The sequence below is a fragment of the Cervus canadensis genome, chromosome 8 (assembly GCF_019320065.1).
Source record: "Cervus canadensis isolate Bull #8, Minnesota chromosome 8, ASM1932006v1, whole genome shotgun sequence".
NCBI lineage: Eukaryota > Metazoa > Chordata > Mammalia > Artiodactyla > Cervidae > Cervus > Cervus canadensis.
The window spans coordinates 67,729,319-67,750,964 of NC_057393.1; the positions used below are offsets into that span (position 1 = coordinate 67,729,319).

A 21,646-nucleotide genomic window follows, 5' to 3' on the forward strand; every position below is an offset into this window, starting at 1 on the left:
TTTCCCAGTCTGTAAAACAGGTTGTCATCACTGCCTCTTTCCCTGAGGTCCCACAGTGAATTCTTAGCAGGAATGACAGGCAGGAGAGGCTCCATGCCCTGCCCACAAGCACAGCTGGGAAAAGCCATTTTCTGAAGCAGCAACACCAAAGGATGGGGGAAGTGTTTCCAAGCAGGGAGCAGGGGGCCTGGGTGATCCTCCCTCCTCCCAGCCTCAGTGTCTCCTACTGTCCCAAATCTTGGCCCCAGGATGGCCCCCCTTCAATCTTTGCACCAATGAGGGACTTCCAAGCCCAACCTGAGGTTTTCTTCACCCACCCTTGACCCAAACAGCACAAATGAAAAACCAGAAGAAAAAAAAAAAATCACATCTTTATTGTCTGATTAATGAACTGGCTTGGAGAGGGGAGACTGTAAGGGGGTGGGGAACATCCAGCTTTGATTAGTCGGAAAGTCCTATTAACTGTGTACAAAATGAATGTTACAAAAATCATGTAAAAAAACAGGTCAGCAAAGCAGCAGCCCTGGGGAGGGCTCAAGGCACCTGGGAGGCTGAGAAACAGGCCCACCTAGGCCTCAGGGGTGAGGCTGAAGGACAGGGGCCCGGGGACTGCACCCCTCCCCTCCTTCACCACGGGCACGTGTTTCTCCTCGCTCCCCGGTTACAAGTCAGTACAAAACTGCCTTCAAGGGCCCAAACCCCAAGGCCAAGGCACTACCAGAAATGAAGTGGGCCTGAAGCCCAGCACTGAGCTCCCCCTTCCCAGAGGCCAGAGCCTGGAGAAGGGGCGCCCGGTTCCCCACGCCCAGCAGGGTGGGCAGGCAGAGTCCCGCAGCTGGGGAGTGGCTCTGCCCCGCGACACGCAGCAGTCTGGGAGCCCTGAGCAGACACAGCCGGGGCTTTGGTCAGTGCTGAGAATGGAGAAGGAGCCACAGGCCTGTCCGGCCCCCCGCCCGCCCCCCGACGCGGCCTCAGCAGAGCCATCCTGTCGCAGTCCTTCTGGAGCTGATGCCCAGGCCGCGGCCCTAAATGGGGTAACACATGCAGCACCCCGTGCCTGCCGCCTCCGCACCGGGCTTGACGCCGGGCCCCAGGAGCCCATCGGTGACAGAGTGCTCCGTGATGATGTCCTCCACCCGGGTGATGTACAGGAATGTCAGCAGTACTCCCAGGAACTGAGGAGAAGGCGCGGGGTGGGTGTCACTCACTGTCTGGCCATTCGCCCTCTTTCCAGCCCCCCGGCCCTCACCATCTGAGCCCAGCGTACCCAAGCCCTCTTCACCCTAGCTTTGTCCCTGCTCTGCACTCTGTAATCGCCAAGCCACGCACCATCCCGGCCCGCAGCCTGCTCAGCCCACCCCTGCTCCCCTCCCCGGTGGAGGGGGGACCAGCCCACCTGGGGGAGCAGGATGCCCAGCAGGAGGCCCGCCATGATGGTGTAGTTGTCCGTGAACCAGATGAGCACAGCGTTGGTGCAGCCCCGCACGTAGATGATGTTATGCACGCTCAGGCGCTGCGGGGAGGAGCCTGGCTGAGCAGCGGCCTGGCAGCCCCAGTCCCAACTCTTGCCGCTCATCACAGGCCCAGGCAAATCCCTCAGCCTCTCCGGGCCTCAGTTTCTCATATGCAACCTGAGAAGTTGACTCTAAACCACAGGGTCTCAACAGAAAGTGAAAGTCGCTCAGTCGTGTCCGACTCTTTGCGACCCACCCTGTCCATGGGGTTCTCCAGGCCACAATACTGGAGTGAGTAGCTGTCCCCTTTTCCAAGGGATCTTCCCAACCCAGGGATCGAACCCAGGTCTCCCGCATTGTGGGCTAATTCTTTACCAGCTGAGCTACCAGGGAAGCCTTTCAATAGGCAGTACTGTTCCCTAGAGAGCCTGCTGACATTGTGGTGGCCCTTACGCTTCTCACAGAGATGGGGCGGGGGCTGAAGGACTCCAGAGCTCAGGGCACTCCTTCTCGAGGGACAGCCACCCAGACTACCTGCCTCTTAGATGTCCCCCAGGCATCTGGATGGGTGATAGCTCATCCATAATTATCTGAGCCCAAAGCCTAACTCCAGGGACATAAAAACCAGTGTTCTCTGCTTGGCTTTACTATACATTGAATTCTACAGAAATAGGTAAACTAAGGAATAATTATATTCGATTTTGTTCAGAACTTTATCAAGAATTGTTCACCATTTTAGAACCATGTCCATGGCAAAAAAATATGCCCATGCTATGCAAGTTGCCCACACAACACCCCTTCTAGGTAACAGAAGCCCCTGGCAGTGCAAACACCTGATCAACTTTGTTGTCTTCTGCTGTTTCTATCTAGGACCTAAGCGTGCACATGTTGAAATACAGTATATGGTTATAAATCATTTTATCTTATTTCTCCCTTTATCTCAAATCAGGGGCTTCCCTCATAGCTCAGTTGGTAAAGAATCCACCTGCAGTGCAGGAGACCCCAGTTCCATTCCTGGGTTGGGAAGATACACTAGAGAAGGGATAGGCTGCCCACTCCAGTATTCGTGGGCTTCCCTTGTGGCTCAGCCAGTAAAGAATCTGCCTGCAATGCGGGAGACCTGGGTTCGATCCCTGGGTTGGGAAGATCCCCTGGAGAAGGGAAAGGCTACCCACTTCCGTATTCTGGCCCAGAGAATTTCATGGACTGTATAGTGCATGGGGTCACAAAGAGTCGGAAAAGACTGAGCGACTTTCACTTTCACTTATCTCAAATCATTATGCCACTTGTTTTGGAATTAGGTGTATAGGTAGTAGGTAGGTTATATTACCTGTGAGTGTCATTTTGGAACAACAAATAACAATAGGGCATTGTGTATGCTAAGTCACCTCAGTGGTGCCTGACTCTGTGATCCCATGGACTGTAGCTCGCCAGGCTCCTCTGTCCATGGGATTCTCCAGGCAGGAATACTGGAGTGGGTTGCCATGCCCTCCTCCAGAGGATCTTCCTGACTCAGGGATCGAACTCGCATCTCTTACATCTCCTGAATTGGCAGGTGAGTTATTTATCACTAGTGCCACCTGGGAAGCCCAAATAGGGCATTACCAAGTGTTTATTATAAAAACTAGCCCTTGGGTCCCATGTTTGGAGAACCACTGCTGGTCTGTGGTTCAGCATCTCAGATATTTGTCAGAGTCACCCACTGGCCCCACCCCAAGAGTGCAGGTTTTTAACAAGCTCCTTGGGGCTGCTGTTGCTGCTGGTCTGGGAACCTCACTTTGAGAACCAATGGTCAGAGGCCATCTCAAGTCCTCATTATTTTTAGCTCCCTTCTCAGCACAACCCCATCTTCTCTCCAAGTCCAGGAGAAATGCCCAGGAAGCTGACCCAGGAGGTACCAGCCAAAGACTGTCTTCCGCCAGGGACTTCTGTGTCCCAGGCTGAGGGAGCCAGTGTGTATCTGCAAACTGGCAGCTCCAAGGGCAGAGGCAGGCTGGTGAACGCAGCTGGGCATGGGGACACACGGGGGCACTGACAAGGGCATGGTGGCCTCACACATTAGCTGCTCAATCAACTCTGGCAGCCCGCTTCTCCCAACCTGGAGGATTCCTGGCTCCCCAACTCCTTCTATGTCTGCTGCTGCTGCTGCTAAGTCGCTTCAGTCGTGTCCAACTCTGTGCGACCCCATAGACGGCAGCCCACCAGGCTCCCCCATCCCTGGGATTCTCCAGGCAAGAATACTGGATTGGGTTGCCATTTCCTTCTCCAATGCATGAAAGTGAAAAGTGAAAGTGAAGTCGCTCAGTCATGCCCGACTCTTAGCGACCCCATGGACTGCAGCCCACCAGGCTCCTCCGACCATGGGATTTCCCAGGCAAGAGTACAGGAGTGGGCTGCCTTCTGTGTCTAGATAGGGGCAAAAAACGTGGGCAGTCCCTGGCTCCTGTTCACAGCCAGGAATGTTGGGAGATCTCAACAGCCAGGAGCCTCATCCCTGGAAGCCCCTCTGATCACCCTGGGGATGGAACAGGAAGAGCAGCCTTTCTGGGGAAAAGAGATTTCAAAGATATTACCTCCTTGTCGATAGTTTTGTAGCCACACATGGTGTTGACAACTTCTGTCTGAAACAGAAATGTGTATTAGCTAACACTTAAATGGTGATTACTGCAGAAGACACTTATTTAGCAACCCCCCCACGCCCCCATTTTACAGATGAAAAAACTGAGGCATAGAGAGTTGCACCATCCAGTATGAATGGAGCTGAGATTCCCATCCCAGCTGCCTGGTTCAAGTCTGCATCTTCTTCTGGATCCAAGAAATGCCCAGAGAAAAAAGGTGGGAAGACCAGTTCTGTGGCTCTTGGGTGGGAGACCCACTGCTCCACCAGTGGCAGCCTAGGAGCCCAGAGGAAAGGGCACAGCCCCAGACTCTTCTGTTGCATTGCCAGAGCCTCACTTTGCTGAGATGGTCATGTGCTGAGGTCAGGACTGGGCTGCTCCCAGTCTGTTGGCTCTTGTGAAAGAAAATCCCAGACCACAGCCAGGCCCCTGGCTAGCTGGGGTTTACCTGAGGGCAAGGCCAGGCCTCTGACCACACTTCCTGGCCCCTGCAGACTGCCACCCGCCAGTAGGGCTGCTCAACCTCCTGCCCGGGAAGAGAGCTGCCTTCAGGAGCTTCCAGCTGCTGACTAATCTGGGCACAGTGGAAGTTGTGGTTGGCCCTGGGCTCATCAAATCTCTTCCCAGCTAACCTAGGTCACAGGGCTGGCAGGGGCCCTTCTCATCACAGCCTGAGCCCTTGTGGAGTCTCCTCTGCTTTCCAGAAGGTGAGAGAGAGCTCAGTGTCCCACCCGTCCACATCTAAATGACAGCTACTGTGGGATCAGAGTGCCACAGGAGCCAGCAGGGATGGAGGAGCGCTGGGTGGCCGGTGTGGGCTCTGGCATCACGTCGCCCAGTCCAGGCCCTGCTCTGCCACCTCGGAGCTCTGTGACCAACCTGAGGTGTGGCGCTGAGGGGCAGGCACATGGAGGCACTCAATAAGGATTTGTTGAATGAATGAATGAATGGGTTCCCTGGACTCTTCAATAAAGCAGTCATAATCTCTGAATGTACCCCATGGGGATGTTTTGAATATAAAGTGAGATATATACATAAAATGATTGTCCAAGGGCAGGGCACGCTGGCTGGACTGACCTTGAACCCAGACCCTGGAAGGCAAGGAGGGCTGTTACTCTTTCTAAAAGCATGGGTTGAACCTCAGACATCATCTAGATCAGTCTAAATGTTAAGGTTTGATGTGTGGGCAAAATAACCTCCTTCAGTCTAGGCTGTCCCCCAGGAACCCTCAGACTCCAAAACACCCAGGATCCACCTCACGTCAGTCAGCATCAGTGGCCCCTCCAGGCCATGAACATGACCCCAGGGGAGAAGGTCCAGCCTGGGTAGTAGATGTATGAGGGCACGATGGGATCAGGTGCTTCCTGCCTTATTTGTTCACTCATTCAATCATTACTGAACAGATATTGAGCATCAGTTATGTACCATTCTCTGTTCTAGGTGTTGGGAATACAAAAGAACAAAATAAGATCCTTGCCTTCATGGAACTTTTATTCTAGGAAGGGAGATAGGCAATGAACGTAATAAATAAGTAAACTGTATAATACATAAAAGGTGACAAGAATAACTTTACCCTTCATTGTGCTGCTTCCAGACCTGGAGGCAGAACCACAGCTCCTGCCCTTGGGGAACAGACATGCTATGGCAGAGGCCTCCCTTACACCTGGAGCCAAAAAACTCTTCTCTATGCCCCAGAGGTGGAGGGAAACTGACGTAGATATGTAGGCAAACATTATTCTGGGCATTTTTAAAAATGAAATTAACATTAAAATCAGTAGGCCGAGTAAAGCAGATCGCCCTCCCTAATGTGGGTGGGCCTCATCCAATCAGTTGAAGGCCTTAATAGAACAAAAAGGCTACCCTTCCCCCAAGTAAGGAAAAATTCTTCCTGTCTGATTTCAAACATGAACTGAAACATGAGCTCTTCCTGGGCCCTGAGGCTGCCAGCCTCAAACAGGAACTACATCATCAGCTCTCCTGGTTCTTAGGCCTGTGGACTCAGGCTGGAAGTAAACCATTGGCTTTCCTGGGGCTCTTGCTTGTTGACTAACTCTGCAGATCTTGGGACTTGCCTGTCTCCATAATTCTGTGAATCAATTTCTTATAATAAATCTCTTTACACACACACACACACACATCCTATTGATTCTGTTTTTCTGCTAAACAACTCAGCAAGTCCCTTCCTGGGTGAAACACTAAACTCATGTAATGCCTGCTGAATGTGGAGGTATGAAGGTCTGCCCATCTCACCCCAATATGGGACAACTCTGCAGGATCATCCCAGGACATGCCCGTGAATTCGGCTGAGGACCCCACTGAGACTGCATCATTGCTCAACCTCTCCCTCTGCCCAGCCCAGCTTCTATCCCCTCCCTTACAGGTGTCAATTCTGAGCACACCTCCTACTGAGCTTCCTGCTCACTAACCAGCATCTCAGAGCCCACTTTCCAGACAGCCTTGGCTGAGACACTGGGATCACTGCACTAGCCCCTAACCAGACTGCCCATGTCACCTCTGCCACCACAGCAGACAGGGTGGTGCTGGTGAAGCCTAAGGAAGATCTGCTACTCGTCCACTAAAGCCCTGTCACTTGACTTCTTGTCACTCAAGGGAACCAAAGGGTACCCATGACCTCTGACTTCATCTACAACTATCCTCCCCCAAGCTCACTCTGCTCCAGCCACACTGGAGCTGGTCTCTGTGCTGTTGCTTAAATTCACAAGGGCAGGTCCCACCTCAGGGCCTTTGCACTTGCTCTTCTCTCTGCCAGGAATTCCCATCCCCAGAGAGCATGGCTTACTCCCTCACTTCTTTCAGGGTTTTACTGAGAACCAACCTTCTCAGTATCTAAAATGCAACCAACCCTCCATGCCCCTACTTTATTTTTCTCCTTAGAATTTATCATCTCTTAGAATATTATCTCTTTTACTTATTTATTTTGCTTATTAGTTTTCTCCACTAGAAAGAATGTCAGCTCCATGTGGGCAGAGAGTTCTCTGTGTGTTTCCTGTATCCTTAGAACATAGAACTGCATCTGGCTGGTCCTCAGTAAATACCTGTTGAATGAATGAATGAATGAACGAATGCACGTTGGGCTTTCACATCGCAACTTGGACATTTCAGGTGCCACTGCCTTGGATGACGAAGTTCAGGGTCACCCCTGTCCCCCTCCTCAGGCCTCTCTGAAAACCCTGGGCTCCTCCTCAGCACTCCCCCTGCACAAAGAGCTACCCTAAAATGGCAGCTCCAACTTCCAAACAAACCTGCCCTCCTGGCCCAGCCTTTTTAGGGCTCATGCACTTGGCCCTGGCTCCCTGAGTCATGGGTGAGGCCCCCACCCCCACCAGCAGCTGCTCAGTTTACAGAATCCAACAGTGGGCACAGAGTGGTGGAGACGTCAGAAGAGAAATTTTCCATGACTCTTCAAGGCATGAGTAATTGCAAAACTCCCCGCCTCATTCCAAGCCAGAAACCAGGCAGCTTTTGGACACATTAGTCAAACACAGGATTGACCAAGCCTCTCATTTATTAGCAGTGACGGCTCGGGGCAGCCTCCCAAGTGGCCAAGCGGGTAACAGAGCTCAGAGGACCCCTCCGGGGAGAGGCAGAGGCTGGCATTTACATCACCAAGCCGCTTCCAAGCGCCTCATTGCTGATGGTCACCAGGACATCAAGCCCAAAGTCCACCAGCAACGTTCAAAGTGCAGGACCTGCCCTGGCCCCCAGCTATGGCTGCCAAGCCGGCCACCCTGCTCAGCCCCCCGGCCTGGACTCTCTCCCACTCTTCGCCTGGAGTGCACAGTAGTCCAGGGCTCGGCTCTGACAACAACTGCCTGAATTTCATCCTAGCTCTATCAACCTTGAGTCAAGAACCTCACCTTTTGGTGCCTCAGTTTTCTCATCTGTATAGTGGGTAAAACAACCATACCTACCTCACAGGGTTGTTGAAAGGACTTAATGAGTTAAAACAACTAAAGAACCTACAACAGGCCACCACGTGGTAAGTGCTCAATAGATATCAACAACCGTTACTAATAAGACAAGTCTTCCCCATCCCCTACCCCAGATTCACCCCATTCAGTAGCCCTTGAGGCTCAGGAAGCCTCGGCAAGGACCACCACCTCCTGCCTACCCCTCTACCCAGCCCCACCACCCCTGTCCTGAAAGGTGACAGAAGCGTTTGACCAGCCAGGAGGCCCCAGGAGCAGTGGGTACCGTGTTTCTGAAGCAGCAGGTGTAGGGCACCCCACAGGCCAGGGGTCCAGGGGCACTGCAGTCGTGGTACTGGTTTTTGCTCCAATCTCGGTAGTCTTCCCCGCCACAACACTTAAACTGAGGGAGGAAGCAAGTGGGGAAGAGAGCTGCCGTCACCACCAATGCCCCCGGGGCAGACAGCAGAGAGGGGCCCAGCCAGGGGATGACGTGATTTATGATGCGGATCACCCAGGTAGGGAGCATGATGGGGAGCCTGTGATGCATCGGTACAGGTCAGAGCTCAACAAAAGCAGAAGAGTGGCCCAGGAGGCAGTGAGCACCCCGTCACTGGGGAGGCATGCAAGCCAAGGCTGGGTAGCCTTTTGGTGGGATAGTGGGTGGTCCTTGCCAACCGGACTCCATCTTCACATCCCCAGTGCAGGTGCTCCCATCCCAGGACCTGGCCTTTAAAGCCCCAGAGACTAGGATTCTAGGGGAGCCCCTCAATCCAGGGGCCCCTGAACCACGCTGACCTCCTCACCACCCAGCTCTGCCTGTCCCACCCTTAGCAAAGGGGCACACACACACACACACCCTGGCCGGGGCTCAGGACTGAAATGATGGCACAGCTGGAGTCATCTTCCCCTTGGCCGAGCTCCGCCCTGCATGGCCCCCCGTACAGATGCCAGTGCCCGGGGGAAGCAGTTACTCCCCTGGGCTCTGCTGTGTGCTGGGCATTGGTCTGTGTGCCCGAAAACCAAAGGGGAGGGAGAGCGCCCCAGCCCTGAGGGAGATGGAGAGGAAGCATCACGTGAAAAGGGCATGAGGTAGAGCTGGGTACCAGGGATACGGCAAGCGGGGAAAGGAGGCAGGAGGTCGGGAAAGGCCTGAGGAGATCTCATTTAATCGGAAATACGAACAACAGCGAAAAAACAGTCAAGACACGCCAAGACCCCACACGGAGATGAGTTCATTGTATCGATATTTCAGCAGCAGGCGTACCTGGAGCAGAGTGAGCAAGAGCAGATGGGTTGAGGTCAGACCATGAAAGCTTTGTCAGCCAGAATAAGCAGGGAACAGGGATAGTATCCTTAGTGACAGGAAGTTACTGAAGGGTTTAACCAAGGGAGTGATATGGTCAGAGGTTCTAGTAGAAACAAAGTAGATGCCCTTCCAGAGTCTCAATAGAGCCTTTCAGGCTATCAGTCTAGGGGACCAGGAAGTGCCTCTGTGGGGTGCAATGCAAAGAGCATTTACTTTGCCATCCAACAGGCCAGCGTTCAAATCCTCATACCACCACTCCATGCTGTGTGACTCTGGGCAAGTCAATCAGCCTCTCTGGGCGTCAGAGGCTCAACTATAAAGCAGGAAGAGCAATGCCAGCCTTGCACAGCTGAGCTGAGAAGGACAAAGATAAGCCAAGCGGGAAGCACTCCGCACAGGACCTGGCCCCAAGCAGGTGCCCAGTGTGCATGAGTCATCCCGCCATTCCACCCTGGGAGAAATGAAATTCACAAGCCAGCCGAAGGTTGGTTCCAATAAAAACATCTCGCCCCACCCGATGGCCAGAGCTGGCAGGCGCATCCCTGGCAGAGAACGGCCTCCCAGAGGCTGCACCTGTTATGACTACAGAGAAGGCCTGAGCCAAGGGAGTGGCCACTACGGATGGCCCCGGGTGCAGGGAGATGTTGGTCCCCCAATGAGGGCTATCACGGGGATCAGGTCAGCTGACGCCCCCAAGGTCATGTCCCAAGAGGCGCTGCCAGGGCTGAGGAGGCCCTCAGCTCTAAAACTCCACTCATCCTCACCTAGGACAGACAGACAATGATCACCCCAGCTGACGCTGACTGAGTCTCACCACATGCCTGGCCCTGCTCTAACCACCTCTGAAATAAATCCAGGCAAATCTCACAGCGACACTAAGCAGAAGGGACCATCAGTATCCCGCTGGGGCAGGAGTGGAACCTGAGGCTCAGGACTAAGTGAGATGGGTGTGTAGAAGCCCCCGAGGGCAGCAGCAGGCACTGCTATTTCTGTTACACCCGCAGACTTGGGTGGACCGTGGGAAGGAGGGATGACAATCATCACATTCAAAGAAGTGCCGTCGGAGAAAAGGAGAAGACTTGCTCTGTTCCCCAGTGCAGGGGGAAATGGAACCCGGGAAGAGCTCTCTCCCCATCAGGGCTGTCCTTGATTTGGCAAGGGGGTGAGCTCCCTGTCCCTGAAGGGGCTCAGCAGAGGGAACTTTGAACTGGGTGGCTTGGAGGTCGCTCCCACCTCAAACAAGATTCTTTGCCCACTGAAGAGGGGCACGCTGAGACTCTGCCACGTGGTTTGTAGCTCCCTCTGACCTTGTTCTTTTTTTTTTTCCAGAAGGGGAGGGTTTGTGTAACTGGAAAGGAATAGGCAGGGCAAGTATATTCTGGGCCAGGCATGCCCTGGCATCCCCACCCTTGGTGGCTGTCCATGGCCCACCCTCAGCTCCCAGCTTGGCCAGCCACGTGGGGATGGATAAGCCACCTGACCCCTCACCCCCACCCTGTTGAGCAGGGTCCCAAGTTGGGGGGGCGGGCGGCAAGAGCAGAGCAAAGGACGTGGGAGGCCCAAGCACCTGACTCACCTCCTTCTGAACAAAATCCATGATGTTTTTGAAGTCCAGATCATCATAGTAGTTCTCAATTCCTCTTCGAATATTGTCATTCAGAAAGTCGATGGTCTATGTAGACAGAGAAATTATAAAGGAGGAAGAGCACACAACTCTAGGGTCCAACCCAAGATCTCCCAGAAGTCAGGATTGAACCAGAGAGTCCACCTGCCCAGGTAGCCTCCCCGCCACGACCTGCAGAACACCTCCATTCCCCCCACGACCTCCCTGCACAAGCACCCTCTCCATGTCCCCAGTGCCCATCAGAGGCAGGAATGACGCACTCCCTTCCTTTACAGATCAGACAACCCAGGCCCCAAGAGGGTGAGGCCCTGCCTGGGGGACACCGTTCCGAAGGAACCAGGCCAGGGCTGGGGCTTGGCTGCCCAGGTGCTCCTTCTACTGCTAAAGACAGGCCTGCACTGGAACCTCCCCTTTGCCCTCCAGCCCCCTCTCCACTCTTCTATCCTATATAAGCTTGTCTTTTACAGATGAGGCCCAGAGCGGGAGACTGACTCTTCCCGGGTCACCGAGCAGGGGTCAGCTCTGGTTGGGGCCCAGCCAGGACTGGAAACCCGGTGTCCTGACTTCCCTCCGGGTGTCTCTCTGTCACTGCAGTGCTCTGGCCCAGACGACAGGGCCCATCTCCCTCTCGGACTGGGACAATCCCCACTGGGAAGGGTGCTGGCAGGCCACCCTCTCCCAGTCACGCTGGGCCTTCGGGATCAACAGCCCGGCTGTTGTGCCGAGATCCAGGAGCACAAAAGGCCCCACAGCGGGAAGGGACGGGGCGGGAGTGTGGGCAGCCCGGCTCCACACTCACAGTGACAATCAGGGCTTTCAGAGCAGATCATCAGAGATTGTGCTGGCACAAAGGGTGCATTCTCAGCTCTGGAGCCAGACGATTCCCGGGGGAGGCGCCCTCAGGGTTCGTGGGGACAAGAGGGTCCTGAGTTCCAGGCCCCACCCTAGGACTGCAGGCCCCACCCTACCCCTCCACTCTCAGCTCCCCACTTGTGAATCAGTCATGCAGGATTCTGTCTTTAAGACACCTTCCAGCTCCAAAGATCAAAGACTAAGCTGCAAGGGGCTGTCAAGCCTCATGGTCAAGAATAGTCTTTGCACCCACAACTGCCTCAGGAACATCATTTAACTTCTGGGCCTCCAGTGGCTCAGACGGTAAAGGATATGCCTGCAATCCAGGAAACCTGGGTTTGAACCCTGGATCAGGAAGATCCCCTGGAGAAGGGAATGGAAACTCACTCCAGTATTCTTGCCTGGAGAATTCCATGGACAGAGGAGCCTGGCAGGCTACAGTTCATAGGGTTCCAAACAGTTGGACCTGACTGAGTGACTGACACTCTTCCTCCCCTACAGGGTGGGAGTGGGGATCCTCTGCCTTGGAGGAATTTGAGACTCAAACAAACTAGAGCAACGAAAGTGCTTAGCACGATGCCAGGCACATAGCAGGTGCTGGTACTGTATGATAGATTTTTCTCTTTTTCCAGGAGGTAGTATCACTTCATACCCATCATGTCATCAGTGGAAAATGGCTAATCCCAAAAGAAATCAAGACCCTAAGTCTTGTCCAAGAGCCACTCCTGATCTGGGACCCCTCCCAAACTCCCTGCAGCCCAAAGAGGTAATGTGACTTGTCTAAGGTCACCCCAATGATCACTGGCAGAGAGATGCTGGAATCAAGAGTCAAAATCGCAGCCTGATACACTTTAAGAAGCCAAGAACCCAAGGCTGAGTTCAGGGCCATCTCCCCAAACTATCTCCAGGATCAGGAAGAGAGGAACAAGGATGTGATAGCCACCTCCGTCCTGACATTCACACACTGCTCAAAGCCAAGGTGACAAAGCAGACTGGCTCAAGGAAACCAGTCTCCGTGGTCAGAAGGAAAACCCTCTGTTGATGATAACCAGCGCTTAGGAGCAGACCTGGGAGATGAGGAGGATCACACCAGCCTCGGGAGGCACCAGGTCAGCCCTCTTCCCCTGTAACAGGCTCTGCCATCACCAGCCGTCCGCCCTGCCCAGGTCTGGCTCTGGATCCTGGGGCAGGGGCTCAGTGGAAGAGCAGTGTGCTGGCCACCCGACCTGGGCAGAGCAGGGACCCGCCTGTTCTCAGGTCCACGCTTCCCAGAGGTCCCCAGGTCCTGCAGCCTCTCCAGTCTTGGGTGCCTGTTCCCTGGGGTGATGATGAAGGGAAAGGCCAGCCAGCTGGGGCATAGTTGGGGTGCCTAAGAAACAGGACACCAGGTGGATCAGTCTGTCCCCCAGGGAGTGAGCTCACAGGATGACATGGCATGCTGTAAGGGGCTCTTGGCAGGGGATGATGTCCAAGGTCAGGGATATGCCAAGGGCCACAGTCATGGCGGGCGAGGTGGCTTCCCTTCAGTCTCAAGGCACTGCAGGCCATCCTGGCCCTCCTATCCCAGCCCACTGGCCACCTCACAGTCCCTTTGCTGGCTCACCCCTCAGCCCTCCCACGGGGTCACACGCAGTTAGGAGCCCGGGTGGGGTGAGGGCAGGAGGCCCAGGGCAGGGAGGAAGACGAGCAGCAGAGCAGATACCCGGCAGCCCCACGGGGAAAAGCTCTCCCCCACTCTACAGCGAGCAGCCCTGACCTCTCTCCCTAGACCGTCTCAGTCTCTGGGTATTTTCCAAAGGCGCGGACTCTGAAAGAGGCCTTCTTTGTGCAAATCAGACCTTCCATCTGGTTAGCTGAGCTGGACCCTGCGGGGGAGGGAGGCCCTACTGGAGGCGTCTCTGGACGGACAGGAAGAACAGATGGGCCCAGACTTCACGGGCAGCAGCTGCCCCCGTTCCCACCAGGGAGCTCTCTGGCTTGTGCTGGCTCTTACACGTGTGTGCTGCCCTTGGCACCATGTCTGTGTGTGTGTGGTTGCATGCGTCCACACCAGGGAGACGTGTAGAATGTCTGGGTGGTTCCTGCAGGGGTGGGGTTGTATGGTTCATTAATTAACGATAATCAACTGTAAAGTGCATTGCTATGTTCCACAGTGTCCTAAGGGACTGGGGGAGCCACTCAGAGGACATGTCCTGTGGGCGCGCGGTAGGGAAAAGTGAGTTCTGGCTTCCTCTGCTGCCTCAGGGGCCAACGCACCCAGGGCCACCCCCACCCGGCTCTAAACCAGGTCACGCAGTGGGGCAGCTCCAGCGAGGACCTGAAAACCACCTTTCATGAATGGCTGGCGTGGCCTCAGAGGCATGTGGCCCCAGCCAAATCAAACAAAGAGTAAGCAATCATCAAAACCATGGGATTTTCACAGCACATTGTTAAAGCTACCAGACTCGAGCCACTGAGCACTGCCCTTTCTAGGTCTGTCTTTCAATCTAGTTTTAAAGATACCCGAAGCCTCTGCATCACTCCCCTCAGTGGAGGCACTCGGGACAGTTTGTTGATGAATGAGGAAGATAGCTCGGGGATGGCAGATTTCTTCTCAAAGCCTCGAAAATGTTCTCAAATCAACAGTGGTCATGGCTGCACATGTATGAATGAACACTTCAAATGAGTGACCTGTATGGTGTTCATGCTCGGTCGCTCGGTCGTGTCTGACTCTTGGCAACACCATGGACTGTAGCTCACCAGGCTCCTCTGTCCATGGGATTCTCCCAGGAAGAATACTGGAGTGGGTTGCCATTTCCTCCTCCAGGGGATCTTTCCAACCCAGGGATCGAAACCTCATCTCTTGCATCTCCCGCATTGGCAGGTGCATTCTTTACCACTAGTGCCACCTGGGAAAACGGAATTGTATGGTATGTGAATTATGCATCAATAAAGCCTTTTATAAGCCTGAAAAACAAATAAATAAGGCATTGGAGGGGGTGGGGGGCATGGGTGGAAGCTCCCCAGGATGGGAGGCTGAGGAATAGAAAAGGAGGAGTGGAAGAGCCAGCAGCTGGAGCCTCCCACCAGACCTCTGGGGATGGAGCTGCCCTAGTTTCCTGCAGGCTTCCAGCCGGCCTCCATCAATTCATGTCAGCTTCTGGGGCCCACTCTGGGGAGGTCCAGTAGCCGGCAGCTCAGCCAGAACCATCGCCAGCTCAGCTTTCACAATGCAAAGGTGGGTGATCAGCCTCGGACTTCCTTCCTCCTTGAGCACCTAGGCTGAGCCAGCATCCCTGGGCTCCCTTCAGTGTCCCCCAGAAGGTAAAGACATCCTCATTGCCTCCCCTGGGGCCTCTGCTCCAGCCCTGAGATGGGCCCCATCAGACAACCGAGGGTGGAGAGGAACCCAAACAGTGAGAAAGAAAGAGGTGTGAACACTGCAAGGTTCTCAGAAATATCTGCCAGTCCCTTCCTCAGACCTGGCTGGACTGTGTGTTAGCCCCGAGGTTGGGTCCGACTCTTTGAAACCCCGTGAACTCCTCTGTCCATGGGGTTTTCCAGGCAAGAATATTGGAGTGGGTTGCCATTTCCTTTTCCATGAGATCATCTCGACTCAGGGATCGAACCCAGGTCTTCTGCATGGCAAGCAGATGCTTCACCATGAGCCACCACGAGCAGATGACCACTAGGGAAGCCTATCACATCTGGCTGGTAGTCTCAGGGTTAATCCTTATGGTGGGGGAGGGTTATGCTTTGGTTTTCCAGGTGTTTGGAGCCCAGCTTTCACTTCCAAACGGCTGTCCACAGTGGGATGCACCAGCTGCGGGAGTCCGTCTACATCACTAGAACTTTCTCTACTTGTTCCAGGTGGGAAGGATATATATGCTCAGGTACTCAGACAAGCAGCCCACGCCGTCTCCTTTCTCCCGGCCCTGACCTCACGGTCACACGGAGAGCCAGCTGGTGACAGTGCCAAGATAAACAGGCTGGGTGCTGCCCATTGTTCCTTGGCTGATGTTGGGTGTGACCACGGCACCATCCAATCAAGGCCAGGAAAGAGGTCATTCCCCTACTTGTCCAGGAGGTAGAGGGAAGGAGGCCAGGGATGGATACAGACATACCAGCCACAGCCCAGTGTCTTCTGGGTGTCCCTGCTCAGCCCTGCCTCGCTGGGAACACATGGGCAGGAGCTGCCCACTTCCAACACCCCCAATATTCCTTCAGGGAGGCTCAGAACAAGCTGGGGTGATGTCAGGTCAAGAACAGTGAGACCCGGGGATTTCCCTGGCTGTCCAGTGCTTAAGACTCCATGCTTTCCTGATGCAGGTTTGATCCCTAGTCAGGGAAGTAAGATCCAGGCAAGAATACTGGAGTGGGTTGCCATCTCCTCCTCTAAGGGATCTTCCCAACCCAGGGATCGAACCCAGGTCTCCTGCACTGCAGACAGATTCTTTACCGTCTGAGCCACAGAGAAGCCCAAAGTGAAAGTGTTAGTCACTCAGTTGTGTCCGACTGTGACCCCAAGGCCTGTAGCCTGCCAGGCTCTGCCATCCACGGAATTATCCTGCCAAGAATACTGGAGTGGGTAGCCATTCCTTTCTCCAGGGGATCTTCCCGACCCAGGGATTGAACCTGGGTCTCCTGTATTGCAGGCAGATTCTTTACCAACTGAGCCATCAAGGAAGCCCTGCATGGCCAAAACATAAATTAATTAAAAAAAAATAAAGAGCAGTGAGACCCAGACACCTATGGAAGTCATCCAGGTTCTCCACCCACTGCTGGGTTCAGGGTGCTGCACTTCTCCTGCTTTTAATGCCCGGATCCTTGGGGCCACCAGCTCTGCACCAAGTTACCCATCACACGGCCACTCCACCCTGCATAAGCAGAGAAGCTGCTTCAATCCAACTCCTGGGTCATGCCTAGCAGCAGAAACTGTGCCCAGGGTCAGCAACTGATAGAGAATTTCTGCCTCACACCCGGCAGTTGTTTATCTTTCGCTGCCTGGAGGTGACCATGGTTGTACCTTCCTGAGAGCCCTGTGTGAAGTCATCAGCCTGATGATTTATCTTCGTCTGTCACCACAAGTGGATTCTTAGAGTTAAGAGGTAGCCTGCGGGGCTGGAGACTGAACTTGTTACACTGTGACTCAAAGAAATCTGACTTCCCCTCTTGGGGAAGGAAAACTGGGAACTCACCTGGAACCCGACCTTGACTGTGCCTCACCTCTTTCCCCACCATCAATGGCCAGGCTTCTCCTTTCCTATCCTCACCATTGGCCCATTTCTTGTTTTACGAAATCACATGGCATTACAGTTGGCAGGGACATTATTTTTCTTTATATGGTATTTTTCTTCTTGATTATAAAAAATGAAAAAGAAAATTTTGGAGCTAGGGAAAAAAAATATAAAGGAGGAAATAAAAATCACCCTAGTCCCATCCCTCAGGGAAAATATGAATTAATATGTTAATATTTCTATTTCCTTTCAGATTTTTCCAGGCCTTTTTTTTTTTTTTAAATTGTGGAGATCTTACTGCACTTACAGGGCTTTTCTTTTTCTTTCTCTCTTTTTCTTTTTTTTAGGCCACACCGTGCAGTATGTGGGATCTTAGTTCTCCGGATTGAACCCATGTCCCCTGCATTGGGAGCACAGAGTCTTAACCATTGGACTGCCAGAGAAGTCCCTACACTCACAGTTTTGTATCTCATTTTTAAGTTTTTGAATTATATATCACTGTCATATGAGAGCACAGCCCATCATAAGCCTCCAAAGAGCTGAGAGCCCTGACGATGAGGGTCCTTCCTGGACTGACATGGTCCCATGAGGGGACACGGTACCCAAGGGGAGGGAACACACTTCACGCTGTGGTGCCCCCGTGTTTGGGGATAATGTAAGCTCTCAGCCCTGACCTCAAGCCTATGGCATCCTCAGCTGTGAGGACTAAAGGTCCCTGGAGGTTTTGCCTTTACTTAGCTCCTCCCTGGAAAGGAGTGGTGTCACGGCCCCTGTTGAGCTACAGGCAAGTAAAATAAATCATCAATCTTTGTGAAAGCACCCTGTAAATGAGAACTGCTATTCACTTAGGAGATTGTTTATTAAACCACTGATGCTGCTGACCGTGGCCTGGACTTGGGCTCTAGTTAATAAAGTACTAACTCATAATTCTGGAAAGCTGTGGGCAGCCAGGAGCCCTGCTGGCTGCACAGAAAGGCATCCCCATGGGCAAATGGAATAAACATCTCTCCCTCCTCAAGGCTGCTGAAAAATGAACCAGTACCCTGGATCTGCCAGCCCAGAGCAGATGGTCTGAAAAGCAGAAAACAGGAAAAGGGAGGAACAAGTAGCAAAACTGAATTGGGAAGACAACCAATGGATCAAAGCAATCTATGGATTCAGTGCAATCCCCCTGTCAAAATTCAGATGGCATCTTTCAGAGATATAGGAAAAAATGCTCAAATTCATATGGAATCACACCAAACCCCAGTAGCCAAAGCAATCTTGAACAAGAGCAAAGCTGAAGGTATCACACTTCATGATTTCAATGTTACAAAGTTATGGTTTCCAAAACAGTATGGTTTTGACATAAAAATAGAAACATAGATCAATGGAACAGAAAAGGGAGTCTGGAAATAAACCCAACATAAATTCCCAACAAAGATGCCAACTCTCTTTAATAAATAGTGTTGAGAAAACTGGAAATCCACATGCTAAAGAATGAAATTGGATCCTTATCTTATACCATAGACAAAAATCAACTCAAAACGAGTCAAAGACTTAAATGAAAGACCTCAAGTAGTAGAACTAACTCCTAAAGGAAATATAGGAAAAAACTCCTTGACATTGGTCTTGGCAATGATTTCTTGGATCTGACATCAAATATATAGGCAATGTTCCTCACAGCAAAAAAAATAAGTGTGACTATGCCAAACTAAAGCATTTCTGCTAAAAAGTAAACTATGTAAAAAGTAAAAAGGTAAACTATAAAATGGGAGAAAATAATTGTAAACAATATATCTTATTCCAAAATATATATGGAACCCCTACAGTTGCAAAATAGCAAAAAAAAAAAAAAAATACAGTTGACCTTTGAACAATGCAGGGATTAGGGATGCCAACCCCCAGCACAGTTGAGAATCTGCATGCTGCTATCTCTGCCTCCAAACAAAGGAACTGATAAATAACTCACTGAAGGGCAGGAAGTGAAAACAGCTTAAATCGAATCAGGACTCAAACCCTAGTCCTTTTGACTCCACATATTGTGATCTCTAACTGAACATAAACTTTTCTCACACTTAGTTGATTCAAAGATGAAATATAGGTACTATATTTATTGAAAACTATCTGTGTATAAGTGGATATACACTGTTCAAACCCATGTTGTTCAAGCATCAGCTGTAATCTGATTAAAAAATGGGCAGAGGACCTGAATAGATAGTTTTTCAAAGAAGACATGCAAATGACCAACAGGTATATGAAAAAATGCTCAACATCTCTAAACATCAGGGAAATGCAAACTAAAACCACAATGAGATATAATCTCACTCCTGTTAGAATGTCTATTATCAAAAAATAGGAGATAAATGTGGATGAGGCAAAAAGGGAACCTTTGCACACTGTTGCTGGGAGTGTAAAATTGGTACAATCACTATGGAAAACTGTATGATGCTTTCTCAAAAAATTAAAAATAGAACTACCATATGTGGTACAATCCCACTCATGGGTATATAACCAAAGGAAATGAAATTACGATCTCAGAGAGTCATGTGCCATGAAAAGAACTCTCATGTTCATCGCAACATTACTCACAATTGCCAAGATATGGGAACAACCTAAGTGTCTGTTGCCAGATGAATGGATCAAGATGTGAGATAGATACAGATATTCCATTGTTTGTGTATATAGAATGTATATATATAAAGTGGAATATTATTCAGCCATAAAAAAATAAGGAAAACCTGCCACTTACAGCAACATGGGTGAATCTTGAGGGTATTGTGCTAAGAGAACTAAGTCAGAGAGAGAAAGACAAACACTTCCTATATGGTACCACTTATATTTGAAATCTAAAAAAAAGTCAAACTCATAGAACCAGAGAGTAGAAAAGTCATTGTCAGGGATTAGGAGGTAGGGGAAACAGGAAGATGTTGGTCAATGGTATAAATTTTCAGTTACAAGATGAATAAGTTCTGAGGATCTAATGAACAGTATGGTGACTATAGTTAATAATACAGTATTATATATTTGAAATTTGCTTAGAGAATAGATCTTAAATATTAAGATCTTACCCCCTCCCCCAAAGTTAACTATTCAAGGTGATAGATGTATTATTAACTTGATTATGATAATCCTTTCACAATGTATGCATATATCAAATCATCACATTATAGAGTTTAAACATAATTTTATTTGTCAATTATTTCTCAGTAAAGCTGGGGCAGAGGAGGAAAAAAGAAATGAAAAGAAATTGGAAAGCATCCCTGAGCTGCCTCCCTCTTGCTATGTACACTTAGGAGGGCTTCGTAACCTCTCTGTGCCTCAATGAGTCCACCAATATGATGGGACTCTCACCTCCCCTCTCCTGGTACTCACAAAACAGGAAGAAGACCCTTGGATTCCAAGGGTAAGACACGCCTGTGGTTAAGGCTCACCCCAGCTAGTTTCCCTACTGTCCACTCTCCATTCAGCAGCAAGTAAAATGTGAATCAGATCACATCACTTCCCAGCATAAAACTCTCCACAGGCTCCCACTGCCTTTAAAAAGCTTTCAAGGCCTTATGTGATCTGCCCTGGCCAGTCCTTCCAGCCTCACCTTCTACCCACTTCCCATCACTCACCTTCAGCCAAGCAGCTTCCACACTGTGCACAAACCCACCAAGCTCCCTTCTGCCTCAGCGGTCCCCTCTGCCTGGACCTCTGTTCCCCCTGCGCCTCAGCAGGATGGCTCTTTCCGTCAGCATCCTCCCCACCTCCACCCCAAGCACTCTGCCATCGGCCTGTTTTGTTCTCTTGATTTCTGGTCTACCTGTCCAGTGCCTGTCTACCCAGCCCAATAGACACATGAGAGATTATCTGTTTTGTTCTCTTGATTTCTGGTCTACCTGTCCAGTGCCTGTCTCCCCAGCCCAAGAGACACATGAGGGATTATCCGCCCCACTCTCCACTGCACTCCCAGTTTGCAAGCCAGGGCGCACACACAGCGGGTGCCCAGCATACACATGACTGGTAAATGTGCCAGAGGCCCACCTGGTTCCGGAAGATCAAGGCCACCACGCCACCAATGAGCTCAATTATGAGGCAAATCCCAAGGATGTACATGAACTGAAAAACAAAGTTCCGTGAGTCACCAAGAGTGGAGGGGAAGCGCTGTCTGCTCCAAGGTCAAGCACAGTAAGAAAAATCCTCTTTGTCAGAGCTCTTAAGGGCTCCTGGGCCTTTCACCCCTTCCTCCTGTGAGGACACAGGATGTGGACAGACATTCCCGGGAAAGCCTGTCGCTGGAGCCTGGATCAGGAAGAGTGACTCAGTTGTCCCAGCCAGACTGTTATCGAGGTTTGTCCCAGGAGTCCTCAGTGGGGTCTGGGTGAACAAACACAACCCCCTCCCCCAACCCCACACCTTGAGCAGCCTCTGGTCCTCCCCTGGCTGACCCAGAGGGGACAGGCCTGTCTTGACAGGCAGGTTAGAGCAGCCTGCAAAGTGACTTCCCAGACCCCAAGGGCAGTTGAGGGGATGTCTCAGGCTGAGTGGATATACCACCCTTTAGCACAGAAACAAGCATTGTCGAAACTAATGTCAACAACTTCCAGCCTCAGGGAGCATCACTGAGACCATGCTCATAGGGGCTTTTAGGGGCTTCCCGGGTGAGGGGAACAATGAGGT

General features: G+C 51.7%; 1 protein-coding gene across 1 annotated transcript in view; it reads right to left on the reverse strand.

Moving 5' to 3' along the window:
* Window positions 1–351: 351 nt before the first annotated feature.
* TSPAN15 (tetraspanin 15) overlaps window positions 352–21,646 on the reverse strand; it is a 52,471-nt gene continuing 31,176 nt past the window's right edge. The window contains exons 3-8 of the mRNA XM_043476740.1: window positions 21,011–21,085; window positions 10,887–10,982; window positions 8,288–8,404; window positions 4,028–4,075; window positions 1,397–1,513; window positions 352–1,175 (exon numbers count right to left, since the gene is read on the reverse strand). Of these exons, the coding sequence (XP_043332675.1) occupies window positions 1,026–1,175; window positions 1,397–1,513; window positions 4,028–4,075; window positions 8,288–8,404; window positions 10,887–10,982; window positions 21,011–21,085 (603 nt within the window). The 3' untranslated portion in view covers window positions 352–1,025. The remainder of the gene's footprint in view (window positions 1,176–1,396; window positions 1,514–4,027; window positions 4,076–8,287; window positions 8,405–10,886; window positions 10,983–21,010; window positions 21,086–21,646) is intronic.